This window comes from Lontra canadensis, unplaced genomic scaffold (genome assembly GCF_010015895.1).
Source record: "Lontra canadensis isolate GAN:19392208 unplaced genomic scaffold, GSC_riverotter_1.0 scaffold24, whole genome shotgun sequence".
NCBI lineage: Eukaryota > Metazoa > Chordata > Mammalia > Carnivora > Mustelidae > Lontra > Lontra canadensis.
In genome coordinates this window covers 11,575,268-11,599,192 of record NW_022631018.1, presented here as the reverse complement: position 1 = coordinate 11,599,192, position 23,925 = coordinate 11,575,268, and the positions used below count along the sequence as shown (strand labels likewise).

The following is a 23,925-nucleotide window of genomic DNA, read 5'->3' as shown; positions in this document are numbered from 1 at the left end:
TTTATAAGTCATTGCGCTGTCAGTAGCTTAACTGGTTTAGGAATCAAATCTTATAAAAAATCGTAATGGCATGCCTCAATAGAACTCGTTTATTGGAGAAGGCAATATTCTGCCATCTGTGTTAGCAGAATCTTTCTGTATTAAAGGGACCGTCTGACCCGACCCACAGCATGTCAGCTGCTCATTTATGACTTCTACTCAGAAATGTTTTGATGTGCCTACTACATGAACAGAGTAGGATTTGGGTGGGATTCCACTCTACATTATTTAGTGTAGATCTTTCAAAATGTTTGGGGTTTATGAGTTAGAAGTAATTAGCCACTGTTCCCCCTTCCCTTCTCGCAGGTTACAACGCACCGTATCTCTCAGTGTATAGTGAAAACGCAGTTGATATCTTCGATGTGAACTCCATGGAGTGGATTCAGACTCTCCCACTCAAAAAGGTAATTTCACATGAAAATATGGGCTAAGTGCACTACTGAGTGTAGTGAAACACTAGCGTGACTAGTTAGCTGTTTTTCACTCTTTGAGCATTTTCAGGCAGTAGGTAAATCAGGATTTAGCTAAGAGGAGAAACTCTAGGAACAAAAGTCAAGCTTTTTCAATACCATACTCTTTTTATCCATTTAGTTTCACTGGATCAATAGGAGTATTGTCTTAACGAGTGACTAGAATCTACCCCCAGCCTAAAATGCCAGTGTCACCTTCTACCTCAGGAATTCTGAGGGAGAATGCTGTCACTCTTTCTTATAACTGCTTTTCACATAATGGGATGCAGGCTTGAATCCTGAAGGCAAAGATAGTGTCATTATTTTCCAGAGTCATTGTACGACTTCATATTCCCCCCGGCAGGACAGAAGATTTCTTGCAGATCCACATCTTCTCCGACCTTGCCATTCTCAGAATCCATAGTCTTATAACCATTATCAGTGGTTGTAAAAGCGATCTCATCGAAGCCTTAATTTGCATGTCCCTAATCTTTCTATGTTTATTCATTCTTATTTCTTTTTCTGTGAAACCCTAGCTATGCTTTTTGCTTATTTTTGTTTGGCTTCTTTTTTTAATTAATTTATTGAAATTCTTTATCTATTGTAAATACTGAGTTAGTAAATGTGGGTTAAATCTTCATTTGTGACCTATCCATTTTGATTAAGTATTTTGTTCATTTACTTTAGTAACAATAAATTATATTATTTTTCTGAAAACACTGTTATAAATTTTTTTTTAGATTTTATTTAAATTTAAGTTAGTTAACATATATAGTGTATTACTAGTTTCAGAGGTTATTGTTACAAATTTTCATGTCGGTATATATAGCATTCTTATCCTTTAAGGTTATCTTTTTTCTGTTAGGAAACTTTTGTAACTCAAGGTCTTTACCCACTGAGCCACCCAGGCGCCCGTAACTCAAGGTCTTAAAGATAGGACCTTTATTCCAAAAGTTTGAAGGATGTGACTGTTACATTTATGTCCTTACTCCCTGTAGAGTTGGTGTTTGATGTGTGGTGTGAGGTAGGGGCTCTATTCATCTGTTCTGTGTATGTGAGCAGTTGCTCTGTCACCATTAACTGACAGCCTCCCCATCCCTAGTGATACAGTTACACTCTGATACTCTGTCATATATGGACATATAATTCTAATATATATTATGTATCATATATATATAATATAATTCTAATCCCATTCCTAAAGTAGCTACAATGATATCTTCTTAGTATAAAGATTTAGTCACTAATGGATTTAATTAATATTTAAATGCATTTCTGCTATTTTTTCCCCCCAGAATATCCTTCCTTTAAAATGTAGTCATTATAAATTTCTGGTTCAAATTAGATAATTTTATACCTATTTCCCATCAGAATTAATGTTAATTTTTTGTTGATTTTCTGAGGGAGCTGTATTTTGAAGAGGAAGGATAGATGGAAGGTCTCGATAGTGTGTGCTTTCTAAATAGGCCAGGAGTTTTATGATTTCATTTGAAAGTTTTATTGAAGTACTAGTTTTATTTTTTTTTTTATTTTAGGTTCGACCCTTAAACAGTGAAGGATCATTAAACCTTTTAGGGTTGGAGACAATTCGATTAATATATTTCAAAAATAAGATGGCAGGTAAGAAAATATACGCTAATGGTTAGCTTCAGTGGAAATGTTCGAAGCTGACTGCCTGAAGATAACAAGTGGCAGAGACCAGATTTAAACTCGGGTTTATCTGACTCTGAAGTCTGTGATCTTGGCCACGGTCATACTCTCCTCAGTCCATTAAGATAAATGTCCGCCTAAAAAGGCATTCTGTTTAATCTTGCATAGCTGTCTACACAAAATACTGGTTTCTGATCTACCTTGTTATTTTTCTGTGGAGGACTGAATTAAGTGGCATAAGGATAGCTGTATTTGTCTTCTGTATTATTGATATTATAAAACCCAACCCAGGTTTGTGGCACTGACATTGTGAGATCTCATCCAGAGCTCTGACTGGGGACTTCGGGCAAACATCCACTGACACATAGGGCTCCGAACTTCAGAAGTATTCGTGTCAGCGTGGGCAGGGAGGGCAGAGAGGAGGGTCCCAGGAGCACCAGAATCAGGAGCGGGGAGTGGGATCCCCAGGATGGGAGGTCTGGAGAGGACAAGGGCGGTGTCCACAGTCGCTGCTGGTCTTCCCATTTGATGTCCGGCATCTGGAGGTGCTCTGATGTCTTAGCGCTCTGGAGGTTTCTGGGTTGACAGACTGCTGGCTGTAAGAGAGGTCTTCCGAAGGGAGAGTCAGAATTTAGAAACGATTCCCACTAAGTAGCGGATCCACCATGAATCTAGTGACACTGGAGCCTAACACCTCTCACCACCAAGGGCCTGTACTTCATTTGGTGTCCGTCTCTTAGAGGAAGTCCAAGTTTTGGCGGAGGATCAGCTGCACCCTATTCTCACTGTGTGTGGCTGTGATGATCATACAGTCTGTCCATGTCCCAGGTCGTGCCCGCAGGATGAAGCCTCTTTCCACTTGCATTCCCCACGCTCTCATCTTTCTGCTCTGAGCTGGCGGTGGGGGCGGAGCCTAGCGAGGGAAAACCAGACAGAATTTCAGCATAGGTGTCTTGTCCTTGGGAAAAGGAACAGACCCCATTCCCCAGAGGCCCTTTCTTTTTCTCTGTATTGCTCTGTCCTTCATCTCTCAGGGGCTCAAAGTGTTACTGCAGCCTTCTGGGCCTCCCACATTGCCCACTCTGCCGTAACTCACCCAGACCTGCTCTGCCTTCATGATTCACAAATTCCAAAACTGTGTTTCAGCTGGAGTGAAGAAAGCTAGCTGACGAAGCTACATTATTCCGATCCAAGAAGAACATTGCTTTTCCGCTTATCAACTGCCCTGGCTTGCCTTGCAGGCTTCCGCTTGTCTCCCTTTTTCTCACTTCAGCTTTGTGGCTGTTAAAAATTCTGAAGATTGGCTTTTCTCCTGTTCCTTATTTAGAGAATGGCATCCATCATGTTGTGTGACTACAGCTGTCTATTTTATTCCTAGAGTGTGTGCACATATTTCAGCAGGTCTGCGGAGTCTTTGGCGGATGGTTTTGTTTACTTCTAGGTGTTAAAATTGAAACCGGATGCATATGAATAAGGATCTTCTCCTCCCCAAGATCGGAAGATAGAAATAGCAAGAGTCTCACCTTTAGCAAAGGAAGCTGGTGGGAGCTGGAGCTTTTGTCCTTAGTCCACATCTGGCAGAGTGGGTCTTGCAAAGGAAGTGTTTCATCATGTCAAAATACTTTTAGTTGTCCTTTACAAGGATAATTTACCCATTACACCTGACGCCACATAGCTTCACGGAGGAGCATTGGAACCAGTGCCTGGAAGGCGAGAAAAGACAGTGCAGAGAGATTGTGGTGGGGAGGGGGAGGGTTGCAGGGGCTGGTGGGGGGCAAAGCGACAGGACCCCCAGGCAACTGCATTTTTCTTGTCCTCCACTAAAATTGTGCCATTTTGTGTTTATAAATGAATCAAAGTGAAACTGTACTTAGTAAGCAATATTTAACTTTTGTATATACCTTGTTTACATATGTCTTGGTTTAAATTATTATTTGCTGTATCAACACACCACGTGTAAAAATGAGAATTGCATAGGTTGCACAACTGAATGTGTACCGTCTTAGAGATGAACAGATAAGAAGCATTTTCGCACCTTAAAGAGCATTGCCATTCTTGGTGTTTTTTCTCACAGAAGGGGATGAACTGGTGGTTCCGGAAACATCGGACAACAGTCGGAAGCAGATGGTTAGAAACATCAACAACAAGCGGCGCTTCTCCTTCAGGGTCCCGGAGGAGGAGAGGATGCAGCAGAGGAGGTGCGCGCGCGGCCAGGGCTGCCGATCCGGGTGGGCTCCGTGGTCGTGATGCCAGTATTGGACTTGGAGGGCAGATTTGAGCTCTGAAAATCTGTCACCCATCTGTGGTGTCGATCATGAATGTAATCCTCAGTGTAATTTTAATAAGTATCCCCCCAAGTGTGAGTATGGACTGGATTAAAGTACCATATTGTGATTCATTGCTCTGTGTCTATGAAGTACTTCCAATTCTTAGACTGTGGGCCTTTCTATAATCATATATAGAGCACACGGCTGCGAGTGGTACATCTGTTCCTTAGGGTTAACTCTATTCATGAGCAAACAGCCCAAAGGCTTGTAGTATTTCCAGACCCGTAGAAAAACATCGCCAAAATGTTATCAGTTATTTTAAAAGATGTACATAAAATGGTCAGAACTATCTGTAAAATACAGCTTTAATATGTAAGTGCTCAGAGAAGCCTATTTTCCCACCAAAACGCTCAAGCTCTTTTATTTAAAACAAGTTTCTAAGTCAAGTTTTAATGGAGTATATTCTGTCCTTATTAAACATGATTTCACAGTTTTATTTTTGTGAATAAAGAATACTTAACTTTTTTCTGAAGTTATCTAGAGCGATCACAGAAAAAATGTCTAAACAGGTGTTTTATCTTACAGAGAGATGCTACGAGATCCAGAAATGAGAAATAAATTAATTTCTAACCCAACTAATTTTAACCACATAGCACACATGGGCCCAGGAGATGGGATACAGATCCTAAAAGACCTGCCTATGGTAAGAGAAATGAAGAGGGAATGAGAACAGGGTTACAAGTGGGGCAGAGGGGAAAGCGTACATGCGTGCCTAAATCTGTACATATATTTAAGAGGAATCGTTAGTATGATGATGTTTGTGTCCATACATCACAATATGTGTAAGATGTTTGATGATATATACCTGATGAGAAAAACACAACATTTGGGCATCAGTGAGAAACCAAACTGTTCCAGTTCTTAATTGCACACCCCACAAACTTGTCCAGACTTACTGTTGGTGGTGGAATACACTGCTGGATTTGGAGAGCATCTGTACCAAGACTCAGAACTTGCTCGTGACATTACTAACATTTCACTACATTTTAGCAAAATTCGTTACAGATATTTGGCCTCCGCCCACCCCCACCAAGAGAACCATGTTAGGTGGGTCATTAATGGCCACACCTCTTACCTGGTTGGCCAAGCAAATCTTTTTCCTCTCCCCGGTTATAAACATGTTGCCTGGTCTGTCTTACACACGAAAGTACAACATATGGAAAAACTTGTTTTTCATATGAAGACTGGATTCTTGGACCCATTATGTTGAGATGAAGAATATTAGTGGAATTGGCTAATTTTCCAGGCTCCATTTACACTTAACATGTCAGTATCACAATAACTCACCAAATTATTGAGACTTTAATAGGAGCCTTTTGATCATGGGTGGTAGCATTATATTTGTGAATGTGGACCCAGAGCTTTTTCTTTTTCTTTTTCTTTTTTTCTTTTAGAAAAAAAAATAAGAAAATATTTATGTATTTTTTAATTTTTTTACTTTATTCCTGTGGAGTTTTCTTTCATTTTATTTTATTTTTATTAACATATAATGTATTATTTGCTTCAGGGGTACAGGTCTGTGAACCATCAGTCTTAAACAATTCACAGCACTCACCATAGCACATAACCTCCCCAGTGTCCATAACCCAACCACCCTATCCCTCTCCTCCAACTCCCCTCCAGCAAACCTCAGTTTGTTTCCTGAGGTTAGGGGTCTCTTATGGTTTGTCTCCCTCCCGGATCCCATCTTGTTTCATTTTTCCCTCCCTTCCCCCTACGACTCCCCTCAAATTCCTCATATCAGAGAGGTCATATGATAATTATATTTCTCTGATTGACTTATTTCGCTTAGCATAATCCCCTCTAGTTCCATCCACCTCATTGCAAATGGCAAGATTTCAGGTTTTTTGATGGCTTTTTCTAAGGGAGTCTGTCCTCTAACCACATTACCAGCTCTGCTGTGGTAGGAGATTCAAGGGTCTATCACTGACAGAAAAAAAAGCCAGGTGATATAGTTTTATGTGCAATCAAGTTTTTTAAAATAATAAAGTTAAGCTTTTGAAGGTAGTCCTGCATTTGTTTCACAAAAGAAACAAAAAAATCAGTCATTGAGTCTGAGTTCCTCATTGGAAATAACCCCGATTAACCAGTCGACCCTGTTCGTGAACCAATACAATGCTCTTACTGTTACCATCAAGGCATTATGTTGACCTGGTTATAGGTCCTCCTTTAGGAAGTGAACAGTAGCCATTTATCCTCTTGGAATGGGGATTGCTATTAGCTGTACTGGATAAGTTATGAATAAAGTGTTCAAAAAAGTTATATGTAATAAAACTAAGGAAAAAATCGAAGACTAAATATATTAAATATTAAGCTGTTACATTTACCTATCATATTAAAACTTAGGGGTTTTCACCTTTTTGCCTAGGAATGAGATTTCAGATTTCTGTCCACTGTTTGCCCATTCTGAGCTTGTGTTTAAAGTTCTCAGGCTGGTTTTCCTTTATTCTCAAGTAAATGTGACACAACCATACAGTCCAAAGCCTTTCTCATTTTAAAGAGAATTTTTACACTTTGGTAAATGTTGGAAATGTGTATTATGTTATAGCTTATACTTGATAGCTCAAGTGCTAATGTACCATTTTAATGAAAGTTTTAAAGATTTTGGAGGGATAGAGGGAGACAAATTTCAAACAGGCATATGTTGCAAAGCAATATATCAACAAATATAAAATTATTTCAGTGGTTAACAAGGTTTTGATAGATATTATACTTTTTATTTATTTATTTTAAGGTTTTATTTATTTATTTGACAGAAACACAGCGAGAGAGGGAACACAAGCAGAGGGACTGGAAGAGGAAGAAGTAGGCTTCCCGCTGAGCAGGGAGCCCAAGGTGGGGCTTGATCCCAGGACCCTGGGATCATGACCTGAGCCAAAGGTGGATGCTTAATGACTGAGCCACCCAGGTGCCCCTGTATTATACTTTTTTGATTAAAATTTCTTTGACTTGTGCTTCATTTTGGTGCACAAAAAAAGAATATATGTAGTTTTATATATTCCCACAACATAAAAATTACAGGGGCGCCTGGGTGGCTCAGTGGGTTAAAGCCTCTGCCTTCGGCTCAGGTCATGATCCCAGGGTCCTGGATTCGAGCCCCGCATCGGGCTCTCTGCTCGGTGGGAGCCTGCTTCCCCCGTCTCTCTCTGCCTGCCTCTCTGCCTGCTTGTGAACTCTGTCTGTCAAATAAATGAATAAAATCTTTAAAAAGAAAAATAAGAATTACAGAAAATTTTTCTATACGTTCTATTATCTCCCAGAAATTACAGTATTCCTTTAAGGTAAAATACTTCAGGGTTTCATAAAATATTCCTCTGCTGAGTAGCCTTCTGCCATCAGGTGAAAAACCAATTTGCTAATGTTCCAGAATTTTTTCAGACCTTCGCACACATAAGATTTGGTCACCACACACCCTGATGAATGAGTACAGTGAAAAGAAATGTCAGATTTCAAACATCGTAAGAACTTTTGTATCAGAGCCTCCCTCACTCCACTTTTTCTTCCTTTACCCTTCTAGCACTTAAAGTAAAAGAAGTCTTTTGTTTATTTTTGTTAACAATAATGTCTAGTCTTAATTACTGAGCTGAGCAAGCTCAGACAGTGTTTCCTGAAGGTTTTTCCCACAGCTGACTGCATGACACGTGGCCTTCTGTGCAACCACTTGTCCCATTAGATCCCTTGGTTTTTAGCATTTGTTGTCACCAAGAAATGCTAACCCATGACTGCCTTGTTGGCTCCTTCCGTCATTGACACACGTGCCCCTCTGCCCTAGAATGCAGTCCAGTTTTTAATGTTTCTTCCAGGCCTTTCTTACCTTGTAAGCACATTTGTATTTCCAGGACGAGAAGTTGGTGTACCTTTTGAAACCTGTTTCTTCGCCTTAATTTTAGTTTCACTGGCCTTCTTCCCTTTACTAGAAAGGGACGTACAAGCCGGGGCTGTTTATGGGAACCCACTTCACCACCTAACCAGTATTTTTGATACACTGTCCACCCAGACCCGTGCTTGCCTTGGGGTAGACACTGGTAAACAACACATTGATATGCACGTCTGAAGAACAGTAGTGATATGTATGTGTGTACCTGTGTGTATATATGCTTACTGAAAAGCTTGTGATGTTTTAATATGGTCCCAGGTTTTGATATATCCTTTCCACTGAAGTGAAATTATCTGTTCTTTAATGAACAATTTCCAAAAATTAAGATGAATTAAATTCATCTACCGTTAACGTGTCAGAAGAGTTGTCAGACCCCAGAGCTCCATGTTACCATCCGTGCGAGGAGCAGCACGTACCCCAGACATTGTTATGTTTTAACTCATATCAGTACTGCTTTCCTGGGACATACTTACGAGCTTAGAGAGTTTATTGAGTATCTTCAGAAGCTCTTCTGGGTACCAAAATGATACTGATAGAGGATTGTTTGCCTCATGAATGTGCAAAAGATCATCAGGCTGAGGGAGTCTGGGTCCAATAGGAGCCCTTTACACACGTGGTGTGGAGGACTTAGAAGGACATACTGCGTTAGCTTCTTGAATCCTGCTTGTCGTTTGCTTTTTTTCCATAGTGGGTGCTGGCAACAAAGGGCAGATTTTTCTCCCACTGAATACAAGAAAAATAGTTTACCTCCAGAAGATTTGGTTTTGGCCCATGACCTTTTCTCCTAGCCTTTTGTCCATCCCTAGAGTTGTTCATGAAGACCAGGTTTCTAGCTCAGTGACCCCTTAGAGCTCCATGAAGTAATACTGCTTCTTCAAGTCAAAGTTACATTGACATCAGTGAGTTTTTTTCTTTTTGGAAATAACCTTGGAAAGCACTGGTTCACTCACATCTCTAAACCATATGTTATAGAAGAGATTTTGTTTAAGTCTCCGTAAGTTACCAGATTTTGTTAAGCAAAGCTGGCTCATCCCAGCTCAGGAGGGCGTACGTTCTACCAGCTTTCTCCCTGTAAGTCCTTCCCTCCCACCCCTGAACCCTGCAGCTGCTCTCCGGACCTGAACCATGAAAATGCCCCTCAGAGACAGGCTGGGTGCTGAGTAATCTGGGTTCCCAGATTACTGGTCTCCCAGTCATCGTACCTGAAAAACTAGAGCTCTCCATTTGAAACGCTTTGTTGGGATCTTTAGAATTACGTTATTTTATGTTTTAGTACCCCCAGACATGGAAGGGAAGATTTTTCCCCTTGTTAAAAACAAACGTGTCCTTTTGGGTGTCTACGTGGAGACAGGTTTGGGCTACTGAGAGTCATGTCAGTAATCAGGGTCATCCTCAGTCCCACTCTGCTCCTGTCAGAAATAAGAGCAGTAAAAACACACACTGGAGTCTGTACGTCCCAGGAAACGGTTTCCGGTTTCCACAGAAACAGCTTCATGGCACTTCTTGCGAGAGGCTGGTTGTGGGATCGCTGCTCTTTTACTTTCTTGCTTTGTTGGTATGTTTTTGCCATGTTTTGATTTTATCACACAAGAAAATTCTGAACTAAACTCTGAAAGTCTCCTTGCAGCTCCGGAAGTCCACTTTCTGCTTCCCTGATGCAAGTAATAATAATAATAATTATTATTATTATTATTATTATTATTATTTTATAAAGCAAATGATCTTTTGCACATCAAATCTTTCGGTTACTGGCAGGAGGAGTACAAAATTTAACTCTCTAAGGCCTGAAAGTATTTCATGAAGGACTCAGTCCTGATGTGAGACGTGTCGTTTCTGCTGCATGCATGCTGTGAAATGTCACCTGTGACCAGTGACTCCATTCTCATGACCTCACGACTTCTGTTCTTTCTGTCGTTTTGTTAGCCAGGCTTCCCTTATCCATCCCCTCATCATCACTCCGGCCTGATCTCCTCTCCGATCAACTTTGAGCACATCTATCACATGACTGTTAATTCCGCTGAAAAATTTCTCTCTCCTGATTCCATAAACCCTGAGTATTCCCCGTCTCTGCGCTCTGTCCCTGGTACACCAAGCTTTATGACTCTGAGGGTATGAACAGCCGAGTCAGGGGTTAACTTCACTAACTGTGTGCGGACCTCTGTAGCTGGCTTGATAAGTAACTCTGCTGGGGGTGGGGGGCATTTTCTGAGCGTGAGTGTGGGCCTTCAGCCTGCTTCTCTTCTGCCAAACCTCGTTCTTCCTCCTCCTCCTCTTCAAGTTCAGGTTTGTTTCCTCTTTTGAGGAAAAACACGAAGACAGGAGGATTTCACTCTTAGTTTTTAGGCAGTGAAGGAGGTATTTTTATGTTTCATGGACGATTTTTCCATCATGATTTTCCCTTTCCGGATACCATCACTAAATATAGCCCCTGCATGGGTCTTTATTCTGTTTAAACAAAAAAGGAATCCCAGAATTTTCCCATTTTTTAATAGTTCATTAGCCTAGAACTGGTTTAATTCAGAGAAAATATTTTTTCATTTAGTGGCATTCAAGTCTGTGGTAGGGCCTAGCCACAGGCCTTCTTTCCACAATAAACTCCTTTTGAAAAGCTTAAAAATCTCCCAGGTAAAAATTATAATAGTATTAAGGAGTCAAAGGAAAAATTAGAAAGAGATGATAATCTCACTAGTTTTTGAGGTGCTGATAGGCCTTTAATTCCAGCCAGAATCCAAGATATCACAACTAAATTAGAGAGAGAACTAACACAAAGGGGCTGCACTGGGAAGGATGGTGACTAGAGAGCTGGTGGCCATTAGCAGATTGTCCATACTTCCATCAAAAAACACATGCTCAGCTAACTCCTCAGGAACGTTTTCTCAAGTGCATTTTGCAAATAATATACTTGGATTCTGTACTGCAAACCCGGGTCCCGCAGCACCCTCTGACCAGCTTTTTATTTGCATAGAAAACTGTAGGCTAAGAAGTTTATTTTTGTATTTTTGTTTGTCTTAGAAAAATACCCTAAATTTTAATGTTTGAAATGGCATTGCCATGAAACTATAATGTCACTGAAATGTCTTATTTGACACAATAAGATTAACGATAAAAATAAAGCTTAGTTTGCTTGATAACAGATGGCAGGGAGTAGTTCCAGAGTAATGTTGTAGAAATTAATTGGTCAGGAGTTTTTCCGGTGAAAGATGGCAGAAATGTTCTGTAAGTCAGTCCTCTGCTAGTTAGAAACACTGTCGTCTTTAAGTTTTCCCCTAATTCAAAGCGTATTGGCGCATGGAAGACACCAGCAGCGCTGGTTTCCTGTCACTTTATGGAAGTTGAACTCCAGCTGAATGAATGGTAAACCATCTTTTGTGGGGGGTTTTTCTCACAAAACTTGTCTTCTGTGAGTCGGTCTTTCATTGCTTAAGCATTCGGAGTTACTAAACCACTGGTATATTTTTACAGGCCCAATTTATGCCGTTTGTTCTAGGCTAGGACGCCACCAAGGTGTCGTAAGGGTTACGGCAGAAACTGTACAAGTTTAAAGGGTGAAACTGACCTTCCCATCTCTGTTGATGTCTGCTCTGCTGCGCTGTGTGCGTGTCTCTGGGGTCTCAGAGGTTGCTTCTCTGTGCGTGAGTGAATGTTAGAATGCGGGCACCGTTTCAGTTTTATTTTCTTGGAGGAAAAATAACACACCAAGAATTAAATGGACTTTGCAGACGTTGATACATGAACCGAAATGGCGGTGGTTGTGTGTGCGGCCGGCCAGCTGCCTCTCGGCTGGCACGGCTCTTCGGGATGTAGGACTGGGAGTTCTTCACGTGATACTAACGTGTGTTCTCCTGATTGCTGACCTTGGCCAGTTGTTAGTTGTCTTGACACAACCTTCTCTCAGGCATCAGCCGCCCCTCCTTCTGGTCTCAAACGTTTGGGTCCATCGAGGCAGCCAAGGGCTTTCCATTCTCAGCCAAGTCCAGACAGCTCGTCCCCACGCCTCCTCTCTAGCCGAGTGTGACTTTCAGAGTACTCGGGCTCACTTTTCTGCCTGGAACCCCGGACCCATTCCATGATGTGATGGAAAACTTCTCAAACCAGGATTGCCGAGTGAGAGCATCCCGCCGTCTGTGGCGGCTCCGGACGGGCTGTCTGGGACCCAGAGCACGGCTCTGCCAGCGCGGGGGACGGGGGTGGGGACGCCCCCCCATCCAGTGTCACCCCTACAGCATTTACTGGAGGAAAATACACTCCTCCCTGCCTTGCCTCCGTGTGGCCTTATTCTGTGGAGCTAGTGGAGCCGTCCTGGTAGAAATCTCGTAGGAAGCGGAAGCTTTGCTTCCATCTCTGCAAACGTCCATGTAATTCTGCAGTCCGCTGTCACTCCAGCCGCTAACTTTTACTTAGCTGCTCTCACAACAAAGAGAATTTTTATGTGTCGATAACATTTCACTAAGTGTAAGGATGAGCACTTACGCTGGGTGGGGGTGAGCTTCTGTCACGGTGCTGAAGTTCGGGGGCCGGAGGGATCATGCTGTCACTCTGGTCAAGATCTCTTGTTTGTTGAAACCGAAGTGAGCGGTAGATGTCGCGGCAGAGAATCACTTTCTGGCTGGCTGAAGAATTTCTCTTTGTGCTTTGTTTTCAGAACCCCCGGCCCCAGGAGAGCCGCGCGGTGTTCAGCGGCTCCGTCAGTATTCCCTCCATCACCAAATCCCGCCCTGAGCCCGGCCGCTCCATGAGCGCCAGCAGTGGCCTGTCAGCGAGTAAGTGCCACCCGGGGGTCCCCCGCACCCCCTGCCCCGCTGTCGCCTTCCTCACGCGCGCGCGCTCCCGGGGTGGCCTAGTGAGCACACGAGCACCTGTGGAGAAAACCATCACGGGCTCTGTTCGAGCTCACGGTGCCCCCAGGAGACGGACACTTCATACCACAAGCTGTGGTGATCGAGGCTCTGAAGGAAATAAACGGGCCACCGTCTCGGAGTAAGGAGGTGTAGCCGTTGGGGACGAAGTCACACTGAGGGGAATTAGGAGGGTCACGGGCCCTCCCTCGGGGTGAAGCCCTGTTGGAGTCGTGTTTGATGACTTGAGAGAAGGCCAGTGTGGCTACCTGGTGGCGGTCAGACAGAGACCCGCAGATAACACACGAGTGGTGGGCAAGGGGCCGATCAAGCAGGGTCGTGCAGAGCAAGCTGAGAATTTTTATTTTATTAGAAACGCAACCGGAAGCCTCTAAAGATTTTGAAGGAGGGAAGGACCTTTATCCAGTTTACATTTTTAAAAAACATCCCTCTGACTGCCGGATGGAGACTGGACACAGGGCAAGAGTGGGGCGCGCATCCTGGTGGGGCTGTCCGAGTGGCCGGCGGAGGGGACAGGCCTGGGGGACTGCGGTGGAGGAGGGGAGAAGGGAGACACTCTGGGGTTAAAACAGGCCTGGCAGGGAGTTAGCTATGGGAGGTGAGGGACAGGGAAGAGTTTCAGGTGACCCTTGGTTTCCTGTGGGAGCAGAGTGGGGCCAGGGTTCTAGAAGGTTCAAGATCATAGCCAGTGCACAGAAGGGGAGGATGTTTGTCCGGTGAACATCCAGTAGACGGCAAGTCTTCCACTGGGGCGCAAGGGGGACAGTCTCTGTGACCGAGCACCTGTGCTCACACGGCTTGCCGTCCCTATTGTCCGCCTCTCTCCTTTCACCCTGAGCCTCAGCACCTCTTGCACTCTGCACAGAACCCTGGGCTCGGGGGCCGAGAGAGGAAACTCGGCCCCGTGCTGGGCTTCCGCTCTGCTGTAGCAGGGAGCGACTTCGGGGCAGCAGGGCGTCACGGGGGGTTCACTGTCTGCCTGAGAGAAGGTGCCTGGCCACTAACAGCCGCCTGCCTCGGAATGAGAGGGGTGGAGAGGCAGCGTCTGACTGATGGCAGCAATTAGAAGTTAGTCTTGTTGAATTCAGAGATCGTTGGTAGTTCCTGGATCATAAGCAGGGAGCTACGTCACACACTCATCGTGGCTTCCCCAGTCAGGGGAAGATCGCTTATAGCCAAGGGCTGCTTTTCTGACACTTTCTCAAAAGCAGCATGGTGTTGGCCAAGAGCTCGGAGGTTGTGAGTGGGGGACACCCCAGAAGTGCAGATGCATCCATCATAACCATGTGTGGGGCTGAGGCAGCCACCTCTCCAGGAGGGCCACAGTGAGGAGCCTCTGTCCCTGCTCACTGTGCCCACCCACCAGGTCTTCACGAACCCCGCAGGCGTGGCCTCCTTGAGGTCCTTAGTAAGAGGAAGGCCCTCCCAGGAATCCCAAGGGGCATCTGCTGCGTCAGGTGCCTCCTGCTGGCTTTGAGAACAATCCAGCTCGTGAGAAGGTTCCAGAAGGTTCCAGAGGACAGCTAGCTGAGAGAGACACAAGAAGTAATAGGGAACCCTGTTGTCTGTCTCCAGAACCAGAAGCACAGATCTTCCAGAGCCAGACTTGGGATGGCTTCACAATGTGAAGTAAAAGCCACACGGGGATTCCCACCGTGGCTCTGTCCTGCTCCCCGCAAGGAGGAGGACCCAGTCTTCCCATCAGCGGCAGGCTTGCTAGGGAGCCTGGCCTCTCCTGAGGTCATGCAGACTCAGACACCTCGCCACCTCAGCCAGCGCTCTTTAGAAGAGGCCGCGCCTGAGTGTATGGCCTCAGTCAGCCGGGACCACGGTCCTCAGACTGTCCCCAGGCCCCTTTTGCTGGTCAGTCAAAATAGCCCTGCTGTCACGTGTTAACACCAGAGTGGAGGCAAGGAGATGGCAAACGGCGGGCAGCCCTCGCAGGCCCCGGTGTGCACCTGTGGGTCACACCATGTCCTCCGTGTACCCAGGGCTGTTGTTCCCCCAGATTCCCATACGGGAGAAGTTGTTCTTGTGTCTCCAGATGGAACTGACACTCAGGTAACAGAGCCTGCTCGAGGCCACGCAGTCAATAAGCAGAGCAACAGAAGCCTCTGGCGGTGTGGATTTCTATTCAGAATGACAAAACTTACGCAAAAATAAAATACCATTTCCGTGACACTGAAGCAGGCGCGGGACCAGGTGCGCCTTCAGGAAGGCCGTGACTCAAAGACCCAGAAGAGTCCCCTCAGCAAAGTAAGGCGTGCCTCCTCAGCGGCCGTGAGGAGCAGCGTGTGTCTAGTGAGAGACCCTGTGCGGCAGGCGCTGGGGGCAGCTTCCCGGGGAGCAGGAGGCCCCTGGCTCCCAGCCTGAGGTGCATTCCAGAATCCCCACAAGAGGCTTGAATAGGGAACTCTGAAGTTCCGCCACGATAGGGCCCAGGCACGGGCATTCCTAAGCTCCACGACACATGCCCGGTGTCCACACGGCGCTGGGAGCTAGGGTAAGAGTCATTACGGTGACACACGGGCCACCTGCAGCCGAGGGGGCCCCAGAGGGAAGCGGCCAGGAGTCGCCAAGCACAGGCGCGTCAGGCAGGTTCCTGTCTGCGTAGATGAGCACCCCCGCGTGTCCGTGGTCGTGAGGTACTTGAGGTGCTCGACATGGTCCTCTTGACGCTAGTACTGAATTCTTAGTGTAAAAACACAGTCTGGATCCTGTATGAAAACCTCAGCAGCCTCTTTAGACCCATGGTCTTAATATGGAAGCTCAGGAGGATTAAAATGTTTTTTAAGCAAAAGCTTAAGGAGGAATACTGAGAGCTTTATATAGGTACGAACAATTCCCCAGTATTTCCAAGGGGTTTTTGTCATCCTTTTCCCTCCTCCGAGTGGTGTTGGCCCCTCCTTTGGGTGCCTCAGCTCTGAGACCAAACTAGAGTATGAATTTGAAGAAACTCACCTCACTTTTGTATTCCAGGCTTTTTTCCCTGTGGAATGAAAATGCTTCTCTCCTGTCCCTTTACTTTTCATGCAAATTCTCCAGCAGTGAAGTGATGGCTGCAGAGGCCAGTGGCCTTGAGAAACGGTGTCCCTCAGCAGCTGGCCCCAGGGTCTGCCCAGGTCTCCCCAGTCCGCGCGCTTTCTACAGGGCGATCCCCTTGTCTGTCCGTGTGCGAAGCCTTACCTGAGTGCCGTCCCGCAGGGTCCTCTGCACAGAACGGCAGCGCGTTAAAGAGAGAATTCTCCGGAGGAAGCTACAATGCCAAGTGGCAGCCCATGCCCTCCCCGTCAGAGGGCTCGTTGTCTTCTGGAGGCATGGACCAGGGAAGTGACGCCCCGGCCAGGGACTTTGACGGAGAGGTGAGTGGGGTGTGGGCAGCGTCAGCGTCTGACCCGGAGAAGTCCTGTGTAAAAGGACTCGTGCCTTACCGCAGTGATGCCACCACCTCGAGAGTGGCCTCCGCTGCAGCCAGGGGTCAGGACTCAGGAACACGCTTGGCAGGAGGCGGGTTTGGGGGGTAGGTTCTGGCACGACTGGTCGCCTGGGCTGCGCACTACACTATGGCACAGATGTTCTAACAGCTTCTGTGACAGGGACCCACATTTCTAAAGTCCTACAGAAAGGGCTGAACATTGGCTATATTCTCTGCCCTTTATTGGCCTCAGGAAAGGGGCTTCGTTAGCGACAGTAGACCATTCACACCAGCTTACTTGCTCGGGGTGGCCGCAGGTCACCTGTGAGGGGCTGAGCGCCTCCCGTGCCTCTCCGTCTCACGAACGTCCTCTCGGGGCCCCACAGGACTCGGATTCCCCGAGGCACTCCACAGCTTCCAACAGCTCCAACCTGAGCAGCCCGCCCAGCCCAGTGTCGCCCCGGAAGACCAAGAGCCTCTCCTTGGAGAGCACCGACCGCGGGAGCTGGGACCCGTGAGTGGCTTCGGCGCTCAGAGCGGACGCCAGAGCAGCTTCTCCCTCTCGGCCCCTCCACTGCCCTGTCTCCACGTCCATCCCCCGCCCCTGCCTGGAAGGCCCAGGGCCGGTGGCAGGAGCAGGGTGGGGGCTTGGGGACGCGGACGATCGCACCTGCAGCCCCAGCTCCCTGCACCGCCCCCCCCAACTTAACAGCAGCAATCATCAAGGCAGACTTCCACTGAACAGCTTCGATGAGTATCGATTCCATTTCATACACTCAGAGTCGCTTCCCATCATCGTGTCCCCCTCCCGAAGGTAGCTCGAGTAGACAGACCTCGCAGACGTGCGCGGGAAGAGCGTCAGGCAGACGGTTTCCACGGCAGAGTCTCGGCGCCCCGGGCAGCGTGCGGGTCCCCCCGCCGGCCTGCGCCCTCCTCCAGCGCCCACAGCCAATGTCGACCTGATCGTTGCCAGTAAATCCTTATTCACTAAAACAGTGCATATTTTACTACAATACAGAGTTTAAATAAGTACACAAATGTAGAGGTTAAATACTGAATGTATATAGTAAAAAGAAGCATCTTGTATTCAGCAAAAGATGGATTCCTATATAAGAGAGAGATCATTTAATTTAAAGAAATGTGTTGTTTCTCGTCTGTTTTCCAGCTAAGTAATTTAAAGGGTAGGAAGGCCTCAAGCTGACATTCTAGACCTCAGTAGATGGAGAGCGCGGAGAGTCAGAGTTCCCTCTGGTCACCGCCACGGTCCCCGGGGGCTTTAGGAAAACATTCCGAAACCCGGTCCAGCCGCTCTGGGCTGCGGCCCGAGCCCAGGCTCAAACCCTGGAAGCCTCTTCCTTGGCAGCGTCAACAGGCAAATTTACTTCCAGGTCTTTCGGTAGCGGTAGAATTTGAACCACACTCCTCAGTTTTTACTGCATTTTGGTATCTCCTGCAGACGAACGTAGAAATGCGATCACCTCCTGGCCCTTCCGCTGAAAGCGCGCAGGGGAAGTCGTGGCTTCTGAAGGTCCCTGAAATGCTTCCTACGCGTCCTTTCCCCGGGGGCTAACCCTGTTTCTCCCTGCGTTGCCACGAGGTATCCTGGGCCCGGCCCCCCTCAGAGAAGCCTGAGAGTTTAATTACCAAATAATAGAAAACCTCAAATGCAAGGACTTGAACAGCCTTAACCAAATACTCTTTCCCGCCCCCGGTGGCAAAGAGAAGTGGGGCCGCCAGGCAGGGGCCCCCACGGCACCCCTGCTGTTCCCGCCGAAGCGAGCGCACATCCCGGAGGCCCGCAGTTCTTCACAGTTAGTTCCCAGTTAAGCACATGAGCAGAGAAAGAGAAATAAAAATATCTCATGGGAGTAAAGAGAATCTGGCTCGCTTCCTTTTTGTCTAAATTTCTCAGAACTAGCAGTGAGCGCGCACTCAGCTTCGGTGAGCGTGAACCGTGTCCCCCTGTGGCGCCTGCTTCTCAGCCCCCGAGGCCCGGCGCCGGGAGAGAGGACCCGCGGGGCCGCCTGTGCACGCGGACGACTGCCCATCCTCTCTCCAGCTTTCCGCTTTAGGGACAGGCGTGTCGTGTGAGATGGGGTTGGGTCGCCAAAGATCAGACCTTGAGCTTGGTTGCCCCCCAGGACCCCGTAGCCCTGCGAACTTGGCACTTTCCTGAGGCGAGGGAAGCCCGCCACCAAGGGCCTGTGGCCAGCTGCCTCCTGTCCTCCTGACCCTCCCTGGCCCCTCGCCAGGGAGTCACAGGACTCCGCGCTAAGCCATTCGTTGAAGCTTCGACAACTACGTGTGGGATTGTGTTGCCTGTAGGTGCTTATTTTCCAGAGGATGCTTTTAGGATCCAAGCGTCCCCCTGCCTGAGGTGCAGAGAACACTGCAGTGAGTCACAGCAGAAAGGAGAGAGCCCCCAAAGGCAGTGATGACCCAGGGACCTGTCCCCTGGCACTTTCCGGTAGGTCCCTAGCAGTCGCGAGTCGTCGTAGAGCAGCCCCGGATAGGACCCATCCTGACGGCAGGAGTTTGGAGGAGAAACAGTGCCACGGGGAGCAGCTGGGCGGGGTGGGGGGCGGCTCTTCCTGCGATAATGACCCTTCTGGGCTTATCCCCTCTCAGGTACGAAGCAGTTACCAGCAGAAGCTTCTGAGAAGAATGGTCTGCAGAAGGCAGGGGATGGGTGCCAGGGAAACGGGAAACCTGATGTTTCAGAGGGGTCAGGAGCCAAGATCAGGGAGGAGGTACTGCTGCCCCGAGCCCTGCTGTCTCCTCTTGCGGGACCTTTTAAACTCGCACCGGGCGGCAGGTGCACTGTGCGTTTCACCGTAGGAAGGACAGACCGGTGAGACGCTTCTCGGATAGTCCGTGTGTGTTGGTACTTGGTGCTCTCTGTGTGCAGCCAATTTGTTGTCTACCCTTGAATTCTAACGAGAAGTCGTGTGTGCTCTGGGTATATAAAAATTACATATATACATATATTTCTTTTTGCCAAAAACAAAAGCCTTCCTCCTCGTCAAGTGCTCGCTAAAGTAAATTTCACTCTCGGGGCTCTCGGCCCACGCACACACCCCTGCGTCAGCGACGCTCGCCCGGTGGCGGGAGCACGGTGGGAAGGGTCGGGGCCGGAGCAGGAAGGGCCCGCCTGTTCGGGGCCCTGTTCGGTTTCCCACGCGGTTCTCACACCCAGGCTTCTGGGAAGAATCCGAAATCCCTGTTATGTTTACAGCAACAATCTGTCGTTCCTGGCTGGCTCTCAGCCTCCCTCTGCCTTCCGTATGGGTGCAGTCCTGTCGTTTTGCTGCTCCGTGGCCACGTGGACTTCTGTGAAAGCCCGGCTGCACTTCGGTGCCCTCTCGGGGCTCCTCCAGAAGAGCCCGGGACGGCGCGGCGGGCGTCGCCAACGCCCGGCCGGCAGGGCCATCTGTCTGTCCGTGGCGGCAGTCACTCACGCTGCGGCCTCCCGGCTGGGCAGACAGGGAAGCAGTCGGCCCCCGCGCGCCCCGGCCCGGCCCCCGAGTGCGCAGGGAAGCCGCATGGCGCGCCGCGCCCGGTGCACCTCCTCCCTTGTTCTGACTTGATCACGAGCCCGGATTCTCCGCAGAGTCCGTCCGGATCGTGGGGACCGGCTTCTGCTGGAGCCTTCGGCCCCTTAGCGCTGGCCGGCGGGCCGGCCCTTCCCCCTCTCCCAGGGACGAGTGCCACACACGAGGAGCCACGTCACTTATGGGGGTGACTGACGAGAACAAACCTGGAAACTTCATGAAACAAATTTACCTGCTTTTTTATTTGATAGTGTAATATCATTTATTTTATAAATTTTTTAGGGTTTTTTCCTCATTGTAATATTATTGTACAGTTTTGCATGGCCTAGGTGTAATCATTTTTTTTTGTTTAGAATATAATGCTGACAAATCTGTGGATGGAAGGGAAACATACTGCTTTGGCCTATTTCCTTTTGTTCGGTTTTATGCCCTCGATGTCTTAGGGAGGTTTATAAGCGGTTCTCTGCTACCAGACAATGGTGTGGATTCTTTTGCACAGAAATATTTAAGGTGGGATGGTCAAAAATGTAACAAGACTCCTCGCCAATATTTTATGTTGGTATCACTTAATATTAACCAGAATTTGATGTATTGCAATAAAACAGGGAGCTGTTAGACCTGATGGTCTTGTCTTCTTTCCCTGATGGAAAGGTCTGAGCCGTGGAGGAAAGGTGACTGACTCTTCTCGTCTTCCTAGATCCTGCTTCCTGCCAGGCCCCCTCCTCATCCAGGGCCCGCCTTAGCCTGCGGAAGGATGCGGGAGTAGTTTAACCGGGGACTTTTCCTAGTTCTACCCTGTAGCTCAGGTAAGGGCGGCATTCCGTTCTCGTCCGGCCAGCATTTCCAGAACGCGCATCAGGCCGTGAGTGAGGCCTGGCCTGCTCCGTGTGCACCTGCCCCGCGGGGGACCCTCCGCACAGCCAGACACCCCTGACCCCCACCCGCCGGTTGTCGCATCTGCCTGCTCAGACCAGATGGCAGGCTGGTTTGCTGTCTGCTGTTTGCGGGCCAGCGGCAGACCCTTCGGGTACGTTAGTGTCTACTCTGGTCCCTGACTTGGTCAGAACGGCCCCTCTGGGGAGGCACGGCCAGCCCGCGCCAGAGGCAATACGAAGCCGGCTGCGCCTGGTCACCCTGAGGGCCCCTCCCTGGTTCCGGGTCACACGCAATGACCTTCCTGACCTTTCTTGGCGGGTCACTGCTCTGTCAGGGCGCCTTGCGGGAGAGACAGTAGCGCGGCAGGTGAGCGTGAGCTTAGCCAGCTTTCCGTTAAAGGCCAGTGAAAGCTTCCACTTTGCGGGCTTTGTGGCCACTCTCGTGGCCCCACATGGCCTTAGCGTGGGAACAAATGAGCGCAGCGGTGTCCCCAGATGAAGACTTGTGCACGTAGGCAGAGGGCCCGACCGTGGACCACTTTGCCGACTCTTGGGGAGCAGAGAGGGAGCTCGGGCTGTGTGGCTGCCCTCCTCGTTCCAGGTCCTGAGTCCAGGATCCCAACCTTCAGCAGCCACATTGCTCCTGTACCCTGCCAGCCCCCGAATGTCCCAGAAGGCAGAATATATGTAAAAAATGCACAAAAACGGCCTTCCAAAGGGCCGTGACTGCTCTGACAAGGGTTCAGAATAGGTGGCATCAGGCGCCAGGCCCCCAGCTGCTGTCACGGAGACCAGTCAGACCTCCCATCCTGTCCTGGAGCGGTCTCCCCGCGTCCTTCACCCCCTGGTGCACCTGTCGGGGTCCCGCGGCAGGGCTCCCCGATGCCCACGCTAGTTTGCTGCGGGGAGGCATCCCCCAGCCGCAGCCTCTCCCCCTGGCAAGCAGGCCAGGCAGTTGGCTCTTCCGTATGTGGGGTGGGGTGCAGGGGGCATGTGCCGGCCACCCCCTCCTGGAAAGGAATTTGGGCTGAGTGTCCAGATGCATCTGGAGGTGGTCTGGAGTGTGACATGACCTCGGGCTGGTCCAGAGGTGGTCTGGAGGGGGACATGACCTCGGGCTGGTCACCCATCAGCTCGGTGCCCACTAAGTATAGAGAAATTCACACCACAATGCTAAGAGGGTGCATTTTTGTCTTTTTTAATATTGAAACAAATCAGACAGTTACAAGAATTGTACAAAAAGCCCCTGGGCCTGGAGGGGGAAAGCGGGGCCTCCACACACTGACGTCTAGCACGGACTGCTCCTGACCCCTTCCACAGGTCCAGAAACTTCCACTTGTCCAGAGGGCACAGCCCAGCCCAAGAGCAGGCGGGGCCTCACGCTCGGAGACAGGCTGGAGCAGAGGGCACAAAACAATCTAGAATCACACAAGCCTCATCCTCTACGTACGTCCAGTAAAATCCAACAAGGCTTCTCCGTATTTCTGGGGGCAGGGATCCCCCGGCAGGCCCGCCCCCGCTCCACTAGCGTTCACAGGACGGAAACCCGCCGCCAAGGGAGGAACCTGCTGTCGGGTCTCTGCTTCGTGCAGAGGCTGCGCACACGGGGCAGCCTGCCCGGGGCGCCAGCGGGCGCGGGGCTCAAGCGGAGGGCCGCGCCGCCTGCCGCTGGTAGTTGCTGTAGGCCTCCTCGAACATGGCCTTGCAGGGGAAGCGGGCCTTCAGCTTGGAGCAGATGAGGAAGGAGCCCCCCATCTTCCTGTGCAGGGAGTAGGTCTCCTCGGGGGGCGGGACGAGCCGGTGCTTCAGCATGATGGGGATCAGGTTGTGGATCTTCTCGGTGGTGCTCTGCGTGCCGAAGTCGAAGGGCTCCTCCGAGGCGAAGGCCTCTCCCAGGATGAGGATGGCGTCCAGGTGGGCGTCCTCCATGGCCTGAAGCGGGGTGCAGGGGGTGGGTGGGCCCGTGGCCCGGCCCAGAGCTCTCCCAGCAGGCGGCGTTGAAGGGGAGAGGCTCAGGGGGGCATTTCAGTATTAACTGACGTGACGGGCCCCGTAGCTGGGCCAGGGGAGCCCGCTGCGCGCCTGGGCCCGGGCGAGGCCGGATGGGCGGGGCCCGGGCCCAACATGGGGGCTGAAGCCGGACGCCTGAAGGCCTGGCTGTGGCCTGTGCACCCCTCTAGGGGGAGAAGGGGAAAGGGCTGCTCTCGGGGAATTCCGGTGCCAGTTCAGGGCACGGGAACACAGACTGGCACCACCCATTTAAAGCGCTGAAGACCTGGCTCCAGCCCCTACCGGGCCACCCAGACCTCGGAAGGGGGGTCGGGCTGTGCCATCCGGCCCCAGCTCCAGATGTACTGGCCTGCGAGAGGGCTGCCGGCCTCCCGACCCTCCCCGAGGCTCCACTCACGCCCTCACCCCGCCACGCCCAGGACCTCGATGGAGGAGGGGTCAAGGGAGGCCTGAGGAGAGGCCTCGAGGGTAGCAGCCAAGGTCTGGGGAAAAGCAGCCCTACTGCCCACCCTCCCCACACACGGGGGCCTGCGGAGCCCAAGAGGCCGTGGGGAGCTGACCTTGACCTCGTAGCCAGTGAGGAACTTCATCTCGATGGACTTCTTCAGCACCGCCTCCCTGTCCCTGTCAGCAGCTGCCCTGATGATCTGGGCGGACACCCGGGAGGGACTGTGAGTGGCAGGGGAGGAGGTGCTCCCGGCGCGGCCAGGGAGCCCAGTGGCCAACCCCCCCACCCTTGTCCCCTTTGCTCCTTCCAAGCCCCCGGCCTGTGAACCCAACGGCCTCCTCTCGACCCACAGTCACTGGGGGTGGGGGGAACAGCAGCCCCGTCATTCCCCACTTATAGTGTCCCCAGGCCGACCCCAGGCCCCGGCG

General features: G+C 49.7%; 2 protein-coding genes across 22 annotated transcripts in view; one reads left to right on the top strand and one right to left on the bottom strand.

Annotated features, from left to right (window-relative positions):
- Positions 1 to 17,748, top strand: part of CDC42BPA (CDC42 binding protein kinase alpha) — a 324,447-nt gene extending 306,699 nt beyond the window's left edge. For 15 of the 21 annotated variants that reach the window (XM_032862852.1, XM_032862845.1, XM_032862842.1 and 12 more), the window contains 8 exons: positions 346 to 443; positions 2,024 to 2,108; positions 4,213 to 4,336; positions 4,991 to 5,108; positions 10,266 to 10,451; positions 12,985 to 13,102; positions 16,403 to 16,560; positions 17,000 to 17,748. In XM_032862852.1, the coding sequence (XP_032718743.1) occupies positions 346 to 443; positions 2,024 to 2,108; positions 4,213 to 4,336; positions 4,991 to 5,108; positions 10,266 to 10,451; positions 12,985 to 13,102; positions 16,403 to 16,560; positions 17,000 to 17,131 (1,019 nt within the window). In that variant the 3' untranslated portion in view covers positions 17,132 to 17,748. The remainder of the gene's footprint in view (positions 1 to 345; positions 444 to 2,023; positions 2,109 to 4,212; positions 4,337 to 4,990; positions 5,109 to 10,265; positions 10,452 to 12,984; positions 13,103 to 16,402; positions 16,561 to 16,999) is intronic. The other 6 variants (XM_032862849.1, XM_032862860.1, XM_032862858.1 and 3 more) reach the window with 1 other exon arrangement.
- Positions 17,749 to 22,628: 4,880 nt separating this feature from the next.
- Positions 22,629 to 23,925, bottom strand: part of COQ8A (coenzyme Q8A) — a 35,673-nt gene continuing 34,376 nt past the window's right edge. The window contains exons 14-15 of the mRNA XM_032862861.1: positions 23,610 to 23,696; positions 22,629 to 22,971 (exon numbers count right to left, since the gene is read on the bottom strand). Of these exons, the coding sequence (XP_032718752.1) occupies positions 22,681 to 22,971; positions 23,610 to 23,696 (378 nt within the window). The 3' untranslated portion in view covers positions 22,629 to 22,680. The remainder of the gene's footprint in view (positions 22,972 to 23,609; positions 23,697 to 23,925) is intronic.